The 13,353-nt window shown below is 32.8% G+C and overlaps 2 protein-coding genes across 2 annotated transcripts; one reads left to right on the top strand and one right to left on the bottom strand.

Annotated features, from left to right (window-relative positions):
• Positions 1–2,230: 2,230 nt before the first annotated feature.
• LOC137809782 (sulfite exporter TauE/SafE family protein 3) lies at positions 2,231–5,830 on the bottom strand. Its single transcript, XM_068610863.2, has 12 exons — positions 5,666–5,830; positions 5,309–5,468; positions 4,321–4,521; positions 4,173–4,237; positions 4,043–4,070; positions 3,880–3,962; positions 3,712–3,798; positions 3,559–3,609; positions 3,120–3,341; positions 2,940–3,033; positions 2,629–2,769; positions 2,231–2,546 (listed from the first exon to the last, which is right to left on the bottom strand). The coding sequence occupies exons 1-12, from the start codon at positions 5,828–5,830 to the stop codon at positions 2,455–2,457; spliced, it is 1,389 nt and encodes a 462-aa protein (XP_068466964.1). The 3' UTR covers positions 2,231–2,454.
• A 2,643-nt stretch (positions 5,831–8,473) lies between these two features.
• On the top strand, positions 8,474–11,823 carry LOC137809781 (sulfite exporter TauE/SafE family protein 3). Its single transcript, XM_068610862.2, has 12 exons — positions 8,474–8,706; positions 8,905–9,064; positions 9,560–9,760; positions 9,844–9,908; positions 10,007–10,037; positions 10,125–10,207; positions 10,292–10,378; positions 10,488–10,538; positions 10,731–10,952; positions 11,041–11,134; positions 11,305–11,445; positions 11,520–11,823. Exons 1-12 carry the CDS (start codon positions 8,542–8,544, stop codon positions 11,609–11,611), a joined length of 1,392 nt encoding a protein of 463 aa, XP_068466963.1. The 5' UTR covers positions 8,474–8,541; the 3' UTR covers positions 11,612–11,823.
• The last annotated feature ends 1,530 nt before the right edge of the window (positions 11,824–13,353 follow it).

Genomic DNA, 13,353 nt, shown 5'->3' with positions numbered 1-13,353 from the left:
TATTTTTCTAGAGAAAAAAATAAAATAAATAAATTTGTTTATAAATTAAAATTAACTTATATATAAATAAACGTACAAAAATTATTTTAAGTAAAGTTTTGAAATTTAATTTTCAATAAGTTATTTTAATTTATTATAAATTACGTTTTAGTGAATCATTGAACAATTTTTTTTACTTTCCGCCCATATCCTTATATTGTCGTGATACAAAGTTTTTACTTTCTGCACCATGTAGTTTAATCCGGAACCTTCATAATAGATGGGGAAATTAAATTTGTCCGTGTGATTAAGCACATTTTAGATTAGTTAATCGATAATATTTTAAAATTATTTAATACAGAATAATATTATAAATTTATAGATTGTATAATTTAAATATATTTTTAAATTGTACAATTTAAAATGTTTATGTAAATATATTTTAGATTACATATTCTAAAAAATTTGTTATGTTATTCTAAATTTAAAAATTTAAAAATATTATTATGAGTTGACCAATTTAAAATACTTCAACCATATAGGCAATTTGCATTTTTCCCACCATTAATGGAAATCAAAGTCGCTGGTGTTTTGTTGTCTTGGTGATTTTCTCTTATTCTGTCTTGTCAGTTCTATATATAAAAAACTCAATGTGTGTTTGATATACTTTGCATTGAGTTGAGAACATACTTTGTATGGAACCTTTCGTTATAACGTAGTAGTTTTTTCATGGGGTTTTTGACCATGGGAGTATTTTTTTTCTTTTTATCAAAATGGGGTCTGTTTAAAAAAATTACAAATTTGGGGCAAGTCGTGTCAATTTGGCACGACTTCATATGCATAACTTGTCCTAATTTGACACGATTCTGCCATGTCATACTGAAGTCGTGCCAACTTGGCACGACTTGTGCCATATCAAACTGAAATCGTACCAACTTGGCACGACTTCTATTTTTTTTTTTAAAATTTTATTATTTATATATTGGGTAGTAAGTTATATAATGTTAAAAATTAATTTGATATATTGATCATCACCCTCCACCAAGACCTCGACGACAAATACGAAGACCACATTGTGACACGTCTTCCCATAAATAATTTACTTCTAGTTCAACTTTATATTTTTATTTTATATCTTGTAATGAATCTTACTAATTTGTTTAGTTCTAATTAATCTTTTCTCATCATTATGTGTTATGTAAAATCATTCATTCTCAAGCTATTTATTTTGCAAATTCAAAACAATAATTCTCTATTTATTTTTCAAATACAATAAATTTTCATTTATCAATTTATTTCCAAATTCAATAACAATTTTCTTCATTTTTTAATTAATCAAATAATCAAGTTATTGTATTACATTACCGTCAAACATGATCCATACACGATTATCCAATTTTTTGTTCCTTAAAACTTACACTCTTAGAAAATTATGCATCAAATTAATTTTTAACATTACATAACTTACTACCCAATATATAAACAGTAAAATTTAAAAAAAAAAAAAATTATGACGTGGCAGAAGTCGTGCCAAGTTGGCACGACTTCAGTATGACATGGCAAAACTCGTGCCAAGTTGACACGACTTCAATATGACATGACAGAGTCGTGTTAAATTTGGACGAGTTGTGCATATAAAGTCGTGCCAAATTGGCACGACTTGCCCAAATTTGTAATTTTTTTAAACAGACCTCATTTTGGTAAAAAAAAAAAAAAAAACCCCTAATGGTAAAAAAAAACCTTTTTCTTGTTCTTGTATTTTTTTGATTTTTTTTTATTGTAGAACGAAACCCAACACTATATGAGTCTATATATGTTTAAATCAAATCTAAACTCCCAGAAATTGAAAACAATAAAAGAAGAAACCATATGAAAAAAATATTAAAAAAATTGTATGCAAGGTTATTCATATATGATTATTGTGACAAAGGTACAATATATGATTTTTTCTTGTTATATAATGCTGATCTTGATCATCTCCACTCAACCAACGAGACTCTAACTACATAAATTCCTCACATATAGAAATCAATGATTACTAAGATAAAGAAATCAATGATTACTAATATAAAGAGATCAATGATTACTAAGATAAAGGGTAAATACATATATATACACAGATAAAAAGCTTGGCGGTATAGCTTAGTATTTAAGCATCTAATATAAGATATGTGTGAAATAAAGAAACTTATATCACGTGATAAACTTCCCACGGAAACTAAAAATGAAGATTAAATAATTTATACACATATGTTGTGGCCTAAGCCGTGGCTTCCTAAGAAAATGTGAACTCAAAAACATTTCTACAGGATTAATTGTTGAAATTTGAAAACTAATACAATGAATTTTCCTTTTTCAAGTCAACTAAAAGTATACACCAACATAAAAATACAAAAATGTGGCACTAATGTAACCAAAGACAATACAGAACTGCATTAAGGAGCCCCGCCCTTGAATATTAGGCCTCTCAGAACCTTAATTTTTAACCTTGTACATGCAAAGGTTTCCAAACCCCATGTACTCCTTATGTTCAATCTTTTGAATCATGTGTGAAACTCCTACTCCACCTGTTACCAAATAAAAGCATTTTACATTTGGCTCATAAAACTGCATTAACACACTCTGAAAGTAAAACCATCTTACACTTACCTAGTAAAACTGCACTAACACTAAGTGTGAAGGTTAGGATGAAAATGATCACAGATGCTCTCCCCAATACTGCCACCATCTTTCTCACCAAATGCTGTCCAACAAGTGAAGCAGCAGTGGCTACAGCTACCAAGTAAAGGGCTGCAACACCATATCCAAACTTTAACATCAAATTCCCATACCATATCACAAGTTATTGCTTCATTAGGCTATTAGTCCATTAAAATTATCTACTACTAGGTGCATGCTCTTGGAACTAAGCAAAATTACTCCTCATCTACCACATTCTTCATTAATTCATGCATACTTACCGTAACGAACAGGGAAACGTTTGAGAAGGTAATATTCCACAGCAGCCATAGATGCAGAAAACGCCATTGCCAAAATGGATGTAGCACTTGCCACCTTTGTGAAAAATTCCTCAATCAGAGTGGTTTCCATGAAAAATGTACATAGACAGATTTGATGACAGAAAGAAGAATGAAAGGTACCTGAGGAGGGATTCCTATTCCGAGGAAAAGGGGTGCCAAGATGAATCCTCCACCAAGGCCTAACAAACCAGCTATTGTGCCAGCAAGTGTGCCACAACCACAAAATAGAATTAACTGCCACACACGCCAATGTGTTTGTTGATCTCCCTTTGATGCTATCACTCTCTGCCCTTTGTATAGTCTCACGGCCTGGTATGAACTCATTCCTACAGCTATGGGGACCTAAATGACCAGAATAAATAAACAAGTGAATTAAATATTCACCGTGATAATGACATTGCTGATTTCATTGGTCCTGAACAAAAAATATATGAACCTCTTAGCTGTTAGGTACTCACATTCAACAATGAGGCCATATTGACTTCATTAAGGAGAGTTCAAAAATATAAGATGACAACTATGGTTTCCAGAAATTGAGTTCTCCTATAGTAGTTCGTACCTGGATTAGATTCAAGGCCCAATATGCTTCAGAGCAAGTTGTTGCGTAATTCTGTTCCAAAACAGAGGCATATATTATCATCATATTATGTTGATCAATGACCCAAGAAATTGAAAACTGAACTTTTGAGGGGGAAAATCATAGGGTATCAACTTTTCCAATCTCTAATGCAAGTATCATTATCCAGATAGCGAAAAGATATCCAAGTTCCTTCCAACGAATGTTCTCAACTATAGAAACCTGCATCACAGTTTTAGATTTATTTGAAAGAATAGATGTTGCACATATATGGAATCAATAACGTTCAGTATTTTATACTACCTTTTTCCTTGGCTCTTTAGTATCTTCTTTTGCAGGTTCTTCTGTCTGAATATAATGTGCAGCATCTTTAGGGGTTGCAATGTCTGATTAGATTAAAAAATAGCATGACATGTCTGATAAACACTTATGTATGCAGAAAGGTAGAATACAAATAATATCAAACCATCAATCCTTGAATTCTTCTTAGCTTCCTGAAATCATAACATGGATGCAAGCACAAGCATCAGAATGCAAAACTTGAAAGAAATTTAAAATGTAAAAGAGGGTGATGTTTAATGAAGCAATTAATTAACCTTCTTCATAATGGTTTCTTTCTTCCATGTCTCAACACCCTTAAAGAAGGATTTAATTGAAATGCCTGTTTAAGATTCAGATCATATCAGAGGAAATAAATTAATTGAGCAAATCAACAGTGTCTCAATTTTGTTCAGTAATTCTTACCGACGAAAAGTATTATTAGCAAAACTGTTAGCATCCACTCAGGAAAAATGACATTGAAAGCAACTCCAATACTGATTCCAAGCATCAACATTGGTGTGAAGAGAAGTGCTAAGTCATAATCAATAACAGGCAAATCAAGTGTGGGGTGTCTTTGAATCAAATTGTAGAAAACAGTTGCTGTTGCTCCCCCAGTAATCATGCCTTCACCAAAAGTGCGGAAACATACATATATTTTCCATCCATGTAAGTTTCAAAAGAATAATTTCAAAACAATAGGTAAAAAGTAGCCACAAGTACAAAGCAAATAAGATCAATAGCTATTTATCAAAAGAGAAAGTTTGCCTTTTTCAGGTGAGTTTGATGTTTAGAACACCTCTGTGGTGGAGAGGTCAAGAACCCTGGATAGTTCAAGAGAAAGTTTAACCAATCCATTTCTCTGTATTAGAATCTGACTGCTCATATATCTTAACCAACCAATGGTCATGTCAACCTAATATTTTATATTAGAATCTCTAGTTTTTTATTATATAATATTAAAAAGTTTTAAAATATTATATATCATCATCTCAACCAAGTGGTAATGCCAATTCTGTTTTGAAGTATGGCCTGAATCTAATTTAAAGGCAGAAAAAGGAAATGGATGTCAATGTTAGTGCCACAGAAAAATATTTATGAGGAAAAGATAATTATATATGCATGTGCATATTGACATTTAAATCATGTGATAAATATACATTTTATAGGGATTGTTTGGTACGAGTTGAACTTTATTGACATTCTCATGATCATCATATCTGAATTGTTCTGAAAAATTAATGTACAAACACTTTTTTTCTGTTAAATCATGGAGAAGTCATTTTAAACAAAATCGTAATGGAATCACAAGTACTTAAATGTGATGCTACTACTAATATCAACAGATTTGCTGCAGTCGGAATTTCATGAAAATGTATTAATATCTAACTATATAGGCAATGGTAGTTCTTACATTTTGATATTGCTATTGCTGACTTTGTATCAAATCCAATAATGAGGGTAAGCATGGGCACAAAGATTCCACCCCCACCAACACCTCCAACATTCCCAAATGCTGATCCTAGGAATCCAACCATGCTTCCTACTATTATTTTCCATCCAAATTTTATACTCTGCACACAACACAAAAACATAAACAACACGAAGTTAATTCCAATTCAACTTTCTTGACATAAAAATACTAATCCGCATGCATTGCCCCGAATAAAGTTGCTACTGTAGTGGGTGATAATTTGAAATTGACACAAAATCTTATGACAGCATATTTTGGTATGAAAGCTGCTAGCAGAGTGTTTGTGAACTCTCTTACCGGCCAAGTGTGCGGGTAATTAAGATTGGTATCAACGCCTATAGTGTGATTTGACTCTGAGGTGGTGTTCTCAGCGGAGACTGTGACAAGAAGAAGCACAACAATGAGAACCTTTCCAGCAACCCATTTCACATCCCACCTTTGTGATACATCATGCACACCCATTATGTCTCTTTAGATACTCCGCTGTTTTCAAAATTCTAAATCTTGTCCTTTTTGTACTATGATGTTCCTATGCTTAATTTGCCTCACATGAGCAACACCATAAGAGTTCTCAATTGCTTTTTTTTTGTAAAATAAATAATTTATCTCATTTGCTTAATTTATTTGTCAATCTTTTGTCTAGTTCTTTTTGTTTTATCATATGACAGCATGAACTTTATCACTATATCAGTAAAATCGTGGTACAATGTCATCATCATTCGATACATTTAAAAGTATCATGTTCGTCAATTTTATAAATCATTTAAAAATTCGATACATTTAAAAATCATTGGTACATGTGAAAACTATATAAATAAATTGGTGATCATATAGAAGCTTCAAGCCTTTAGTTAGTCTCAGACAGAAAAGGAAAACAGCAAAAATCGGCACATCGAGATTCTCAACTCTTTAATTTAGTTGTCAATCTTTTGTCTCCTTCCTTTTGTTTAGTCATATGACAGCATGACCGAGGATCAAAGGTGCGGCGAATTTACACTGATCACCACATACTGCATCGTGGATGTCTATCTATTCTTTCTACTCACAATTTGAGTTTTTCATAAAACACACAACAACTGGCTCAAGGGTATATTGGCTAATGAATCTTTTCAAGTATAAACTACTAAGAAAATTTAATGAACCATCGATATCGTTATCATGGTGATTGCTGACTATTTTACTTCTTTATTTACTTTCAGGTTCCCATAGCTGTAGGAATGAGTTCATATGAGGCTGTGCGTCTATACAAAGGAAAGAGAATCATAGCATCCAAGGGAGATCAACAAACACACTTTTTGAGAAGTTAGAGTACAACTTCATTTAACTTGTGCCTCTAGTAATAAAGTGAGTGTTGCTCTAATTGTTGTGATAAATGGCAATGACGAAGATTCAAAATGAGCTTATTGTAGAAGAAGCACAAGAAGTAGCAATAAGGAGGTCTCAAAAAAGACTAAAGCATTAATGATAATGAGCCGGTTACATTTTCATAAGTTTAAACACAATTTTGAGAAATGGTTAGATGTTATGAAAGAAGAGTTGAAGTCCATGAAACATAATGATGTTTGGAACCTTGTAGAACTGCCAGAAGGTTACAAGAGAATTTGCAATTGGGTCTTTAAACCTAATGTGAATCTCATGACAATCATAAATGTTATAAAGCCAGACTTGTTGTGAAGGATTTTACTTAGAAAGATGGTATTGACTATAAAGAGAAATTTTCACCTGTTTCCGGATTATCATGTCACTATTAGCCTATTATGACTTGGAGTTACATCAAATGTATGTGAGAATTATCTTTCTTGAAGGAGATCTAGAAGAGAATGTTTATATTAACCAACAAGTTCTCAATTGAAAGAGAAGAACACATGGTGTGTAAATTAAAGAAATAAATATACGAACTTAAACAATTTTCCTGCCAATGATATTTGAAGTTTAATAATACTATTGTTTAACAATTCCTCGAGCACTCAATAAGTAAACTTGCTTTCACAACAAGAGTTTAAGACAACTAATGAGTCAAGTTTCATTCCTAGAAACAAGTTTCATTAGGTATTTTGATTCGGTTCTAGATTACAAAAGATATTTTTTCAATACCCGATGAATCAAATATCAAACTATGGATGATCAAACCACAACAAACATTAAGCATAAAAACAAAATACTAAAATTTGAATGGAAAGTCATATATCAATATTAAACAATACCAATTATATGAGAGTTTGGTTGGTTACATCTAACCCCAACAAAATGGAATTAGCTCTTCATTGTCATGAAGAGCCCAAAAAGCAAACATGAACAATGGAGGAGGAAAGGAAACCAAAGAGAAGAGAGGAGATCTCCAAAGAAACCCTAGCAGAACTCCAGGTCTTCAAAAAACGCCTCTTCTAAGAGATAGAAGAACAATTCAAGAGTTCTCACTCATAACATTCAGCTTCATCCTTAGAGATACACTGATAATTATTCCTTCCTCCTAAGAGTTTTTCATCGTAAAGACTTTTGTCTTTCATGAGTGGTAAATATATGCTCCTTGCTTACCATTAATTTGAGCCATAGAACAGCGACCCCAACAGTTTAACATTAGAAAAACATTAACAAATGAGTAATACAATTAAGAGAATCAATCTTGAACTAGGCGTCAAAACCAATAAAGTGGGAGGATTAGCATAAAGGGGTGCCACAAATTGTCTTTTTTATTTGACCTAATGATAAATAATGAAAATTCAAGGTATTTTGACCAAATTGTTGTTTATATTCTATTCCAATATTAAGCCAAAACAGTGGTAACCACAAAAGGAATATTCCAATGGAGTTATGATAAAATCATAATACAAACCAAAAAGAAAATGGAAATTCACAAGTATTTAAACATAGTTTCACAAATTGAAGCACAAGGCATAAAAGACGAGATAGCAAGAGACCAATAAAAGCATAAAGAGGCCTGCATTATTCTGACCTGAGATTTGTTTTCTTGCACCTAAATTTTGATTGAATTAAAATAACATGATCAACGAGGGAAGTTCCTATTTGAAGTGAAGATTTTGAAAAAATCTATATAAACTCTTATGGTGCTGCTCATTTGAGGCAAATTAAGCAAGCATAGGAATATCATATCATAGTACTAAAAGGACTAAGATTTTGAATTTTGAAAACAGCTGAGTATCTAAAGAGACATAATGGGTGTGCATGATGTATCACAAAGGTGGGATGTGAAATGGGTAGCTGCAAAGGTTCTCATTGCTTTGATTCTTCTTGTCACAGTCTCCGCTGAGAACACCACCTCAGAGTCAAATCACACTCTAGACGTTGATAGCAATCTTCATTACCCCCACACTTGGCCGGTAAGAGAGTTCACAAACACCCTGCTAGCAACTTTCATACCAAAATAAGCTGTCATAAGATTTTGTGTCAATTTCAAATTATCACTCACTACAGTAATAACTTTATTCGGGGCAGTGCATGTGGATTAGTATTTTTATGTCAAGAACGTTGAATTGGAATTAACTTTGTGTTGTTTTTAACTTTTGTGTTGTGTGCAGAGTATGAAATTTGGATGGAAAATAATAGTAGGAAGCATAGTTGGATTCCTAGGATCAGCATTTGGGAATGTTGGAGGTGTTGGTGGAGGTGGCATCTTTGTGCCCATGCTTACCCTCATTATTGGATTTGATACAAAATCAGCAATAGCAATATCAAAATGTAAGAACTACCATTGTGTCCCCTTCCTTTATAATTAGATATTAAAACATTTTCACGAAATTCCGACTATCTGTTCATATTATTAGTTAACATCACATTTTAAGTACTTGTGATTCCATTACGGTTTTGTTTAAAAAGACTTCTGCATGATTTACCACCAAAAAAGTGTTTTCACATTAATTTTTCATTCAGATATGATGATCTTGATAATGTCAATACACTTCAGGTCGGACCAAACAATCCTTATAAAATGTATATTTATCACATGATTTAAATGTTAATATGCATAAACTATCCAGGACTCTTGACCTCTAAACCACAGAGGCGTTCTGAATATCAAAATCACCTGAAAATGGCCAAATTCCTCTTTTAATAAATAGCTATTCATCTTATCTGCTCTGTACTTGTGGCTATTTTTACCTATTTTTTGAATACTATTCTTTTGAAACTTACATGGATGGAAAATAATTGTTTGTTTCCATACTTTTGGTGAAGGCATGATTACTGGCGGAGCAACAGCAACTGTTTTCTACAATTTGAGGCAAAGACACCCCACACTTGATTTGCCTGTGATTGATTATGACTTAGCACTTCTCTTCACACCAATGTTGATGCTTGGAATCAGTATTGGAGTTGCTTTCAATCTCATTTTTCCTGAGTGGATGCTAACAGTTTTGCTAATAATACTTTTTGTGGGTAAGAATCACTGAACAAAATTGAGACACTATTGATTTTCTGAATTAATTTCTTTCATCTGATGTGATCTGAATGTCAAACAGGGCTTTCAATTAAATGCTTCTTTAAGGGTGTTGAGACATGGAAGAAAGAAACCATTATGAAGAAGGTAATTAATTGCTCCATTAAATACCCTCTTTTGTATTTTAAATTTCTTTCAAGTTTTGTATTCTGATTCTTGAGCATGCATCCATGTTATGATTCCAGGAAGCTAAGAAGAAGAATTCGCGGATTGGTGGTAAGTGGTTTGATATTATTTGTATTCTACCTTTCTGTATATATAAGTGTTTATCACACATGACATGCTATTTTTGAATCTAATCAGACATTGCAACTCCTGAAGATGCTGCACATTATATTCAGACAGAAGACCCTGCAAAAGAAGATACTAAAGAGCCAAGGAAAAAGGTAGTATAAAATACTGAACGCTATTGATTCCAAATAAATGTGCGACATCTATTCTTTCAAATAAAATCTGAAATTGTGATGCAGGTTTCCATAGTTGAGAACATTCGTTGGACGGAACTTGGACATCTTTTCACTGTCTGGTTCATGATACTTACTTTAGAGATTGGAAAAGTTGGTACCGATGAGCTTTTGCACTCAAAAATTGATTTTTTTCATTTCTTGCATTGGGGTCATTGATCAGCATAATATGATGATAATATATGCCTCTTTTTTGGAACAGAATTACGCAACAATTTGCTCTAAAGTGTATTGGGCCGTGAATCTACTCCAGGTACGAACTACTATAGGAGAATTCAATTTCTGGAAACTGTAGTTGTCATCTTATATTTTTGAACTCTCCTTAATGAAGCCAATATGGCCTCATAGTTGTTCATATATTTTTGGTTGTAGGACCTATGAAACCCTCAGTGTCATTATCATGGTGAATATTGAATTCACTTGTTTATTTATTCTGGTCATTTAGGTCCCCATAGCTGTAGGAATGAGTTCATACCAGGCCATGAGACTATACAAAGGGCAGAGAGTGATAGCATCAAAGGGAGATCAACAACCAAAATGGGGAGTGTGGCAGTTAATTCTATTTTGTGGTTGTGGAACACTTGCCGGGACAGTTGCTGGTTTGTTAGGCCTTGGTGGAGGATTCATCTTGGCACCCCTTTTCCTTGGATTAGGAATCCCTCCTCAGGTACCTTTCATTCTTCTTTCTGTCATCAAGTCTCTCTATGTACATTTTTCATGGAAACCACTCTGATTGGGTAATTTTTTTCACAAAGGTTGCAAGTGCTACATCCATTTTGGCAATGGCCTTTTCTGCATCTATGGCTGCTTTGGAATATTACCTTCTCAAACGTTTCCCTGTTCGTTACGGTAAGTATGCATGAATTAATGAAGAATGTGGTAGATGAGGAGTAATTTTGCTTAGTTCCAAGAGCATGCACCTAGTAGTAGATAATTTTAATGGACTAATAGCCTAATGAAGCAAAAACTTGTGATATGGTATGGGAATTTGATGTTAAAGTTTGGATATGGTGTTGCAGCCCTTTACTTGGTAGCTGTAGCCACTGCTGCTTCACTTGTTGGACAGCATTTGGTGAGAAAGATGGTTGCCGTACTGGGAAGAGCATCTGTGATCATTTTCATCCTAACCTTCACACTTTGTGTTAGTGCAGTTTTACTAGGTAAGTGTAAGATGGTTTTACTTGCAGAGTGTAGTTTTATGAGCCAAATGTAAAATGCTTTTATGTGATCACAGGTGGATCTGGAGTTGCACACATGATTCAAAAGATTGAACATAAGGAGTACATGGGATTTGGAAACATTTGCACGTACAAGGTTAAACATTAAGGCATAACATTCAAGGGCAGGGCTCCTTAATGCAGTTTTGTATTGTCTTTTGTTGCATTAGTGCCACATTTTTGTATTTTTATGTTGGTGTATGTATACTTTAATTCACTTGAAATACGAAAATTCATTGTATTACTTTTCAAATTTCAACAATTAATCCTACAGAAATATTTTGCATTCACATTTCCTTAGGAAGCCAAGGCTTAGGCCACAATATTGGTTTTCTCTATATTTATGTATGTGTTTCATTTCTTTATCTTTAAAGTTGAATCGAAGCAATCTTTGATTTCTGTATGTTTAAGAGCCTCCATGTGATTAATATCTCATCTCATCCTTCACTGGGTTTAATTTCTTAGAATTGTATGTTTTTAAATGAAATATAAATTCCCCGAAATTGAAAACAATAAAACAAAAAACGGTATGAAAAAGCTATAAAAAAAATTGCATGCGAGGTTATTCGTATATGATTATTGTGGCAAATTCCACCCCCACCAACACCTCCAACATTCCCAAATGCTGATCCTAGGAATCCAACTATGCTTCCTACTATTATTCTCCATCCAAATATCATACTTCTCACACAACCCAAAAATAAAATGGCACTCCAACGCTCAAGTCAGTTAGGGTGTCGGCACTCGAGTGTCAGAGTATTGTAGATAATGATTATCTAGTTCTTGGAATTTGTGCTATTTATATTACCTTAATGGGTCTTTGTTGGTGGACCAAATTAGGAGGTTGGTTTATGTTTAGGGTTGTGTTAAACAATTTTTAATTGTAGATAACTCTGCTGACTTGGTCACTGAAACAAGTCTAGAAGTGGCTTGATTCACCTTGTAATTCCAGAAAGAAGTGAATACAAAATACATTTCAATAAAAATGCTTCGAAAGGGTAGCAGTCCTCCCATCAGAGAAACCACAGAGGGTGTGAGGTACCACTTCTTTTCAGGAATAGTCTTTAGACGACAGGGATTATTCAGAGCTACCCAAAATAGTATTCTAAAATGCTTGCAAAAAACTAGTTTGGTAATCAGGACAAAATACAAGAATACCATAGGATAAGACAAAATTAGTTTTAGATGCTACCCAATACTACGAGGTGAATTAGAAAATTATATAAATCATTTCTGCAAATGATAATACAACCCTTTTGTTAGTATATAGTTTATATAATATATTATTATTATATATAGATATATCATATATATTCAAAACACAATAATATGTCATAATATATAATATAGTATTTCTAATGATTTTTTATATAGAATGAGAACAAGATATTTTGGATATTTCCATATATTATAACACCCCATTCAAAAAACAATACAAGTTCTTTGATCCAGCTTGCCAAAAATATTTTGTCACCTTTTGAGTAAACTTTTTTCTTTTGCAATTTTCGTCTTCAGGGGAAGCACAAATTAAGATTCTACACAGTTTTTTGAACGACCAGATTATCCATCAAACTATCTAGATTAAAGAACTAATTGTATTTTAGTTATTGAAAATAATAGTGAAAACAACAGAGCCTCAAATTCAAAAAAAACTAATAACAGCTTATGTTTGCACTCTGCCAAATGCTGAAAATCATTACTATCTCATATAGATTATAGATATTACAAAATCATAATATATATATATATACTTGCAAACCTCACATATTATCATTTTAAGGTTGACTTAAAAACCTAAAACTGACTTTCTAAAATTGTATGACAACAGATCTAACAAGGTATTAAAGTATA

This window comes from Phaseolus vulgaris, chromosome 2, assembly GCF_051622355.1.
Source record: "Phaseolus vulgaris cultivar YP4 chromosome 2, ASM5162235v1, whole genome shotgun sequence".
In the NCBI taxonomy this organism is placed as follows: domain Eukaryota; kingdom Viridiplantae; phylum Streptophyta; class Magnoliopsida; order Fabales; family Fabaceae; genus Phaseolus; species Phaseolus vulgaris.
Note: the sequence above shows the minus strand (reverse complement) of the source record. Positions and strands in the feature narration are given on the sequence as shown.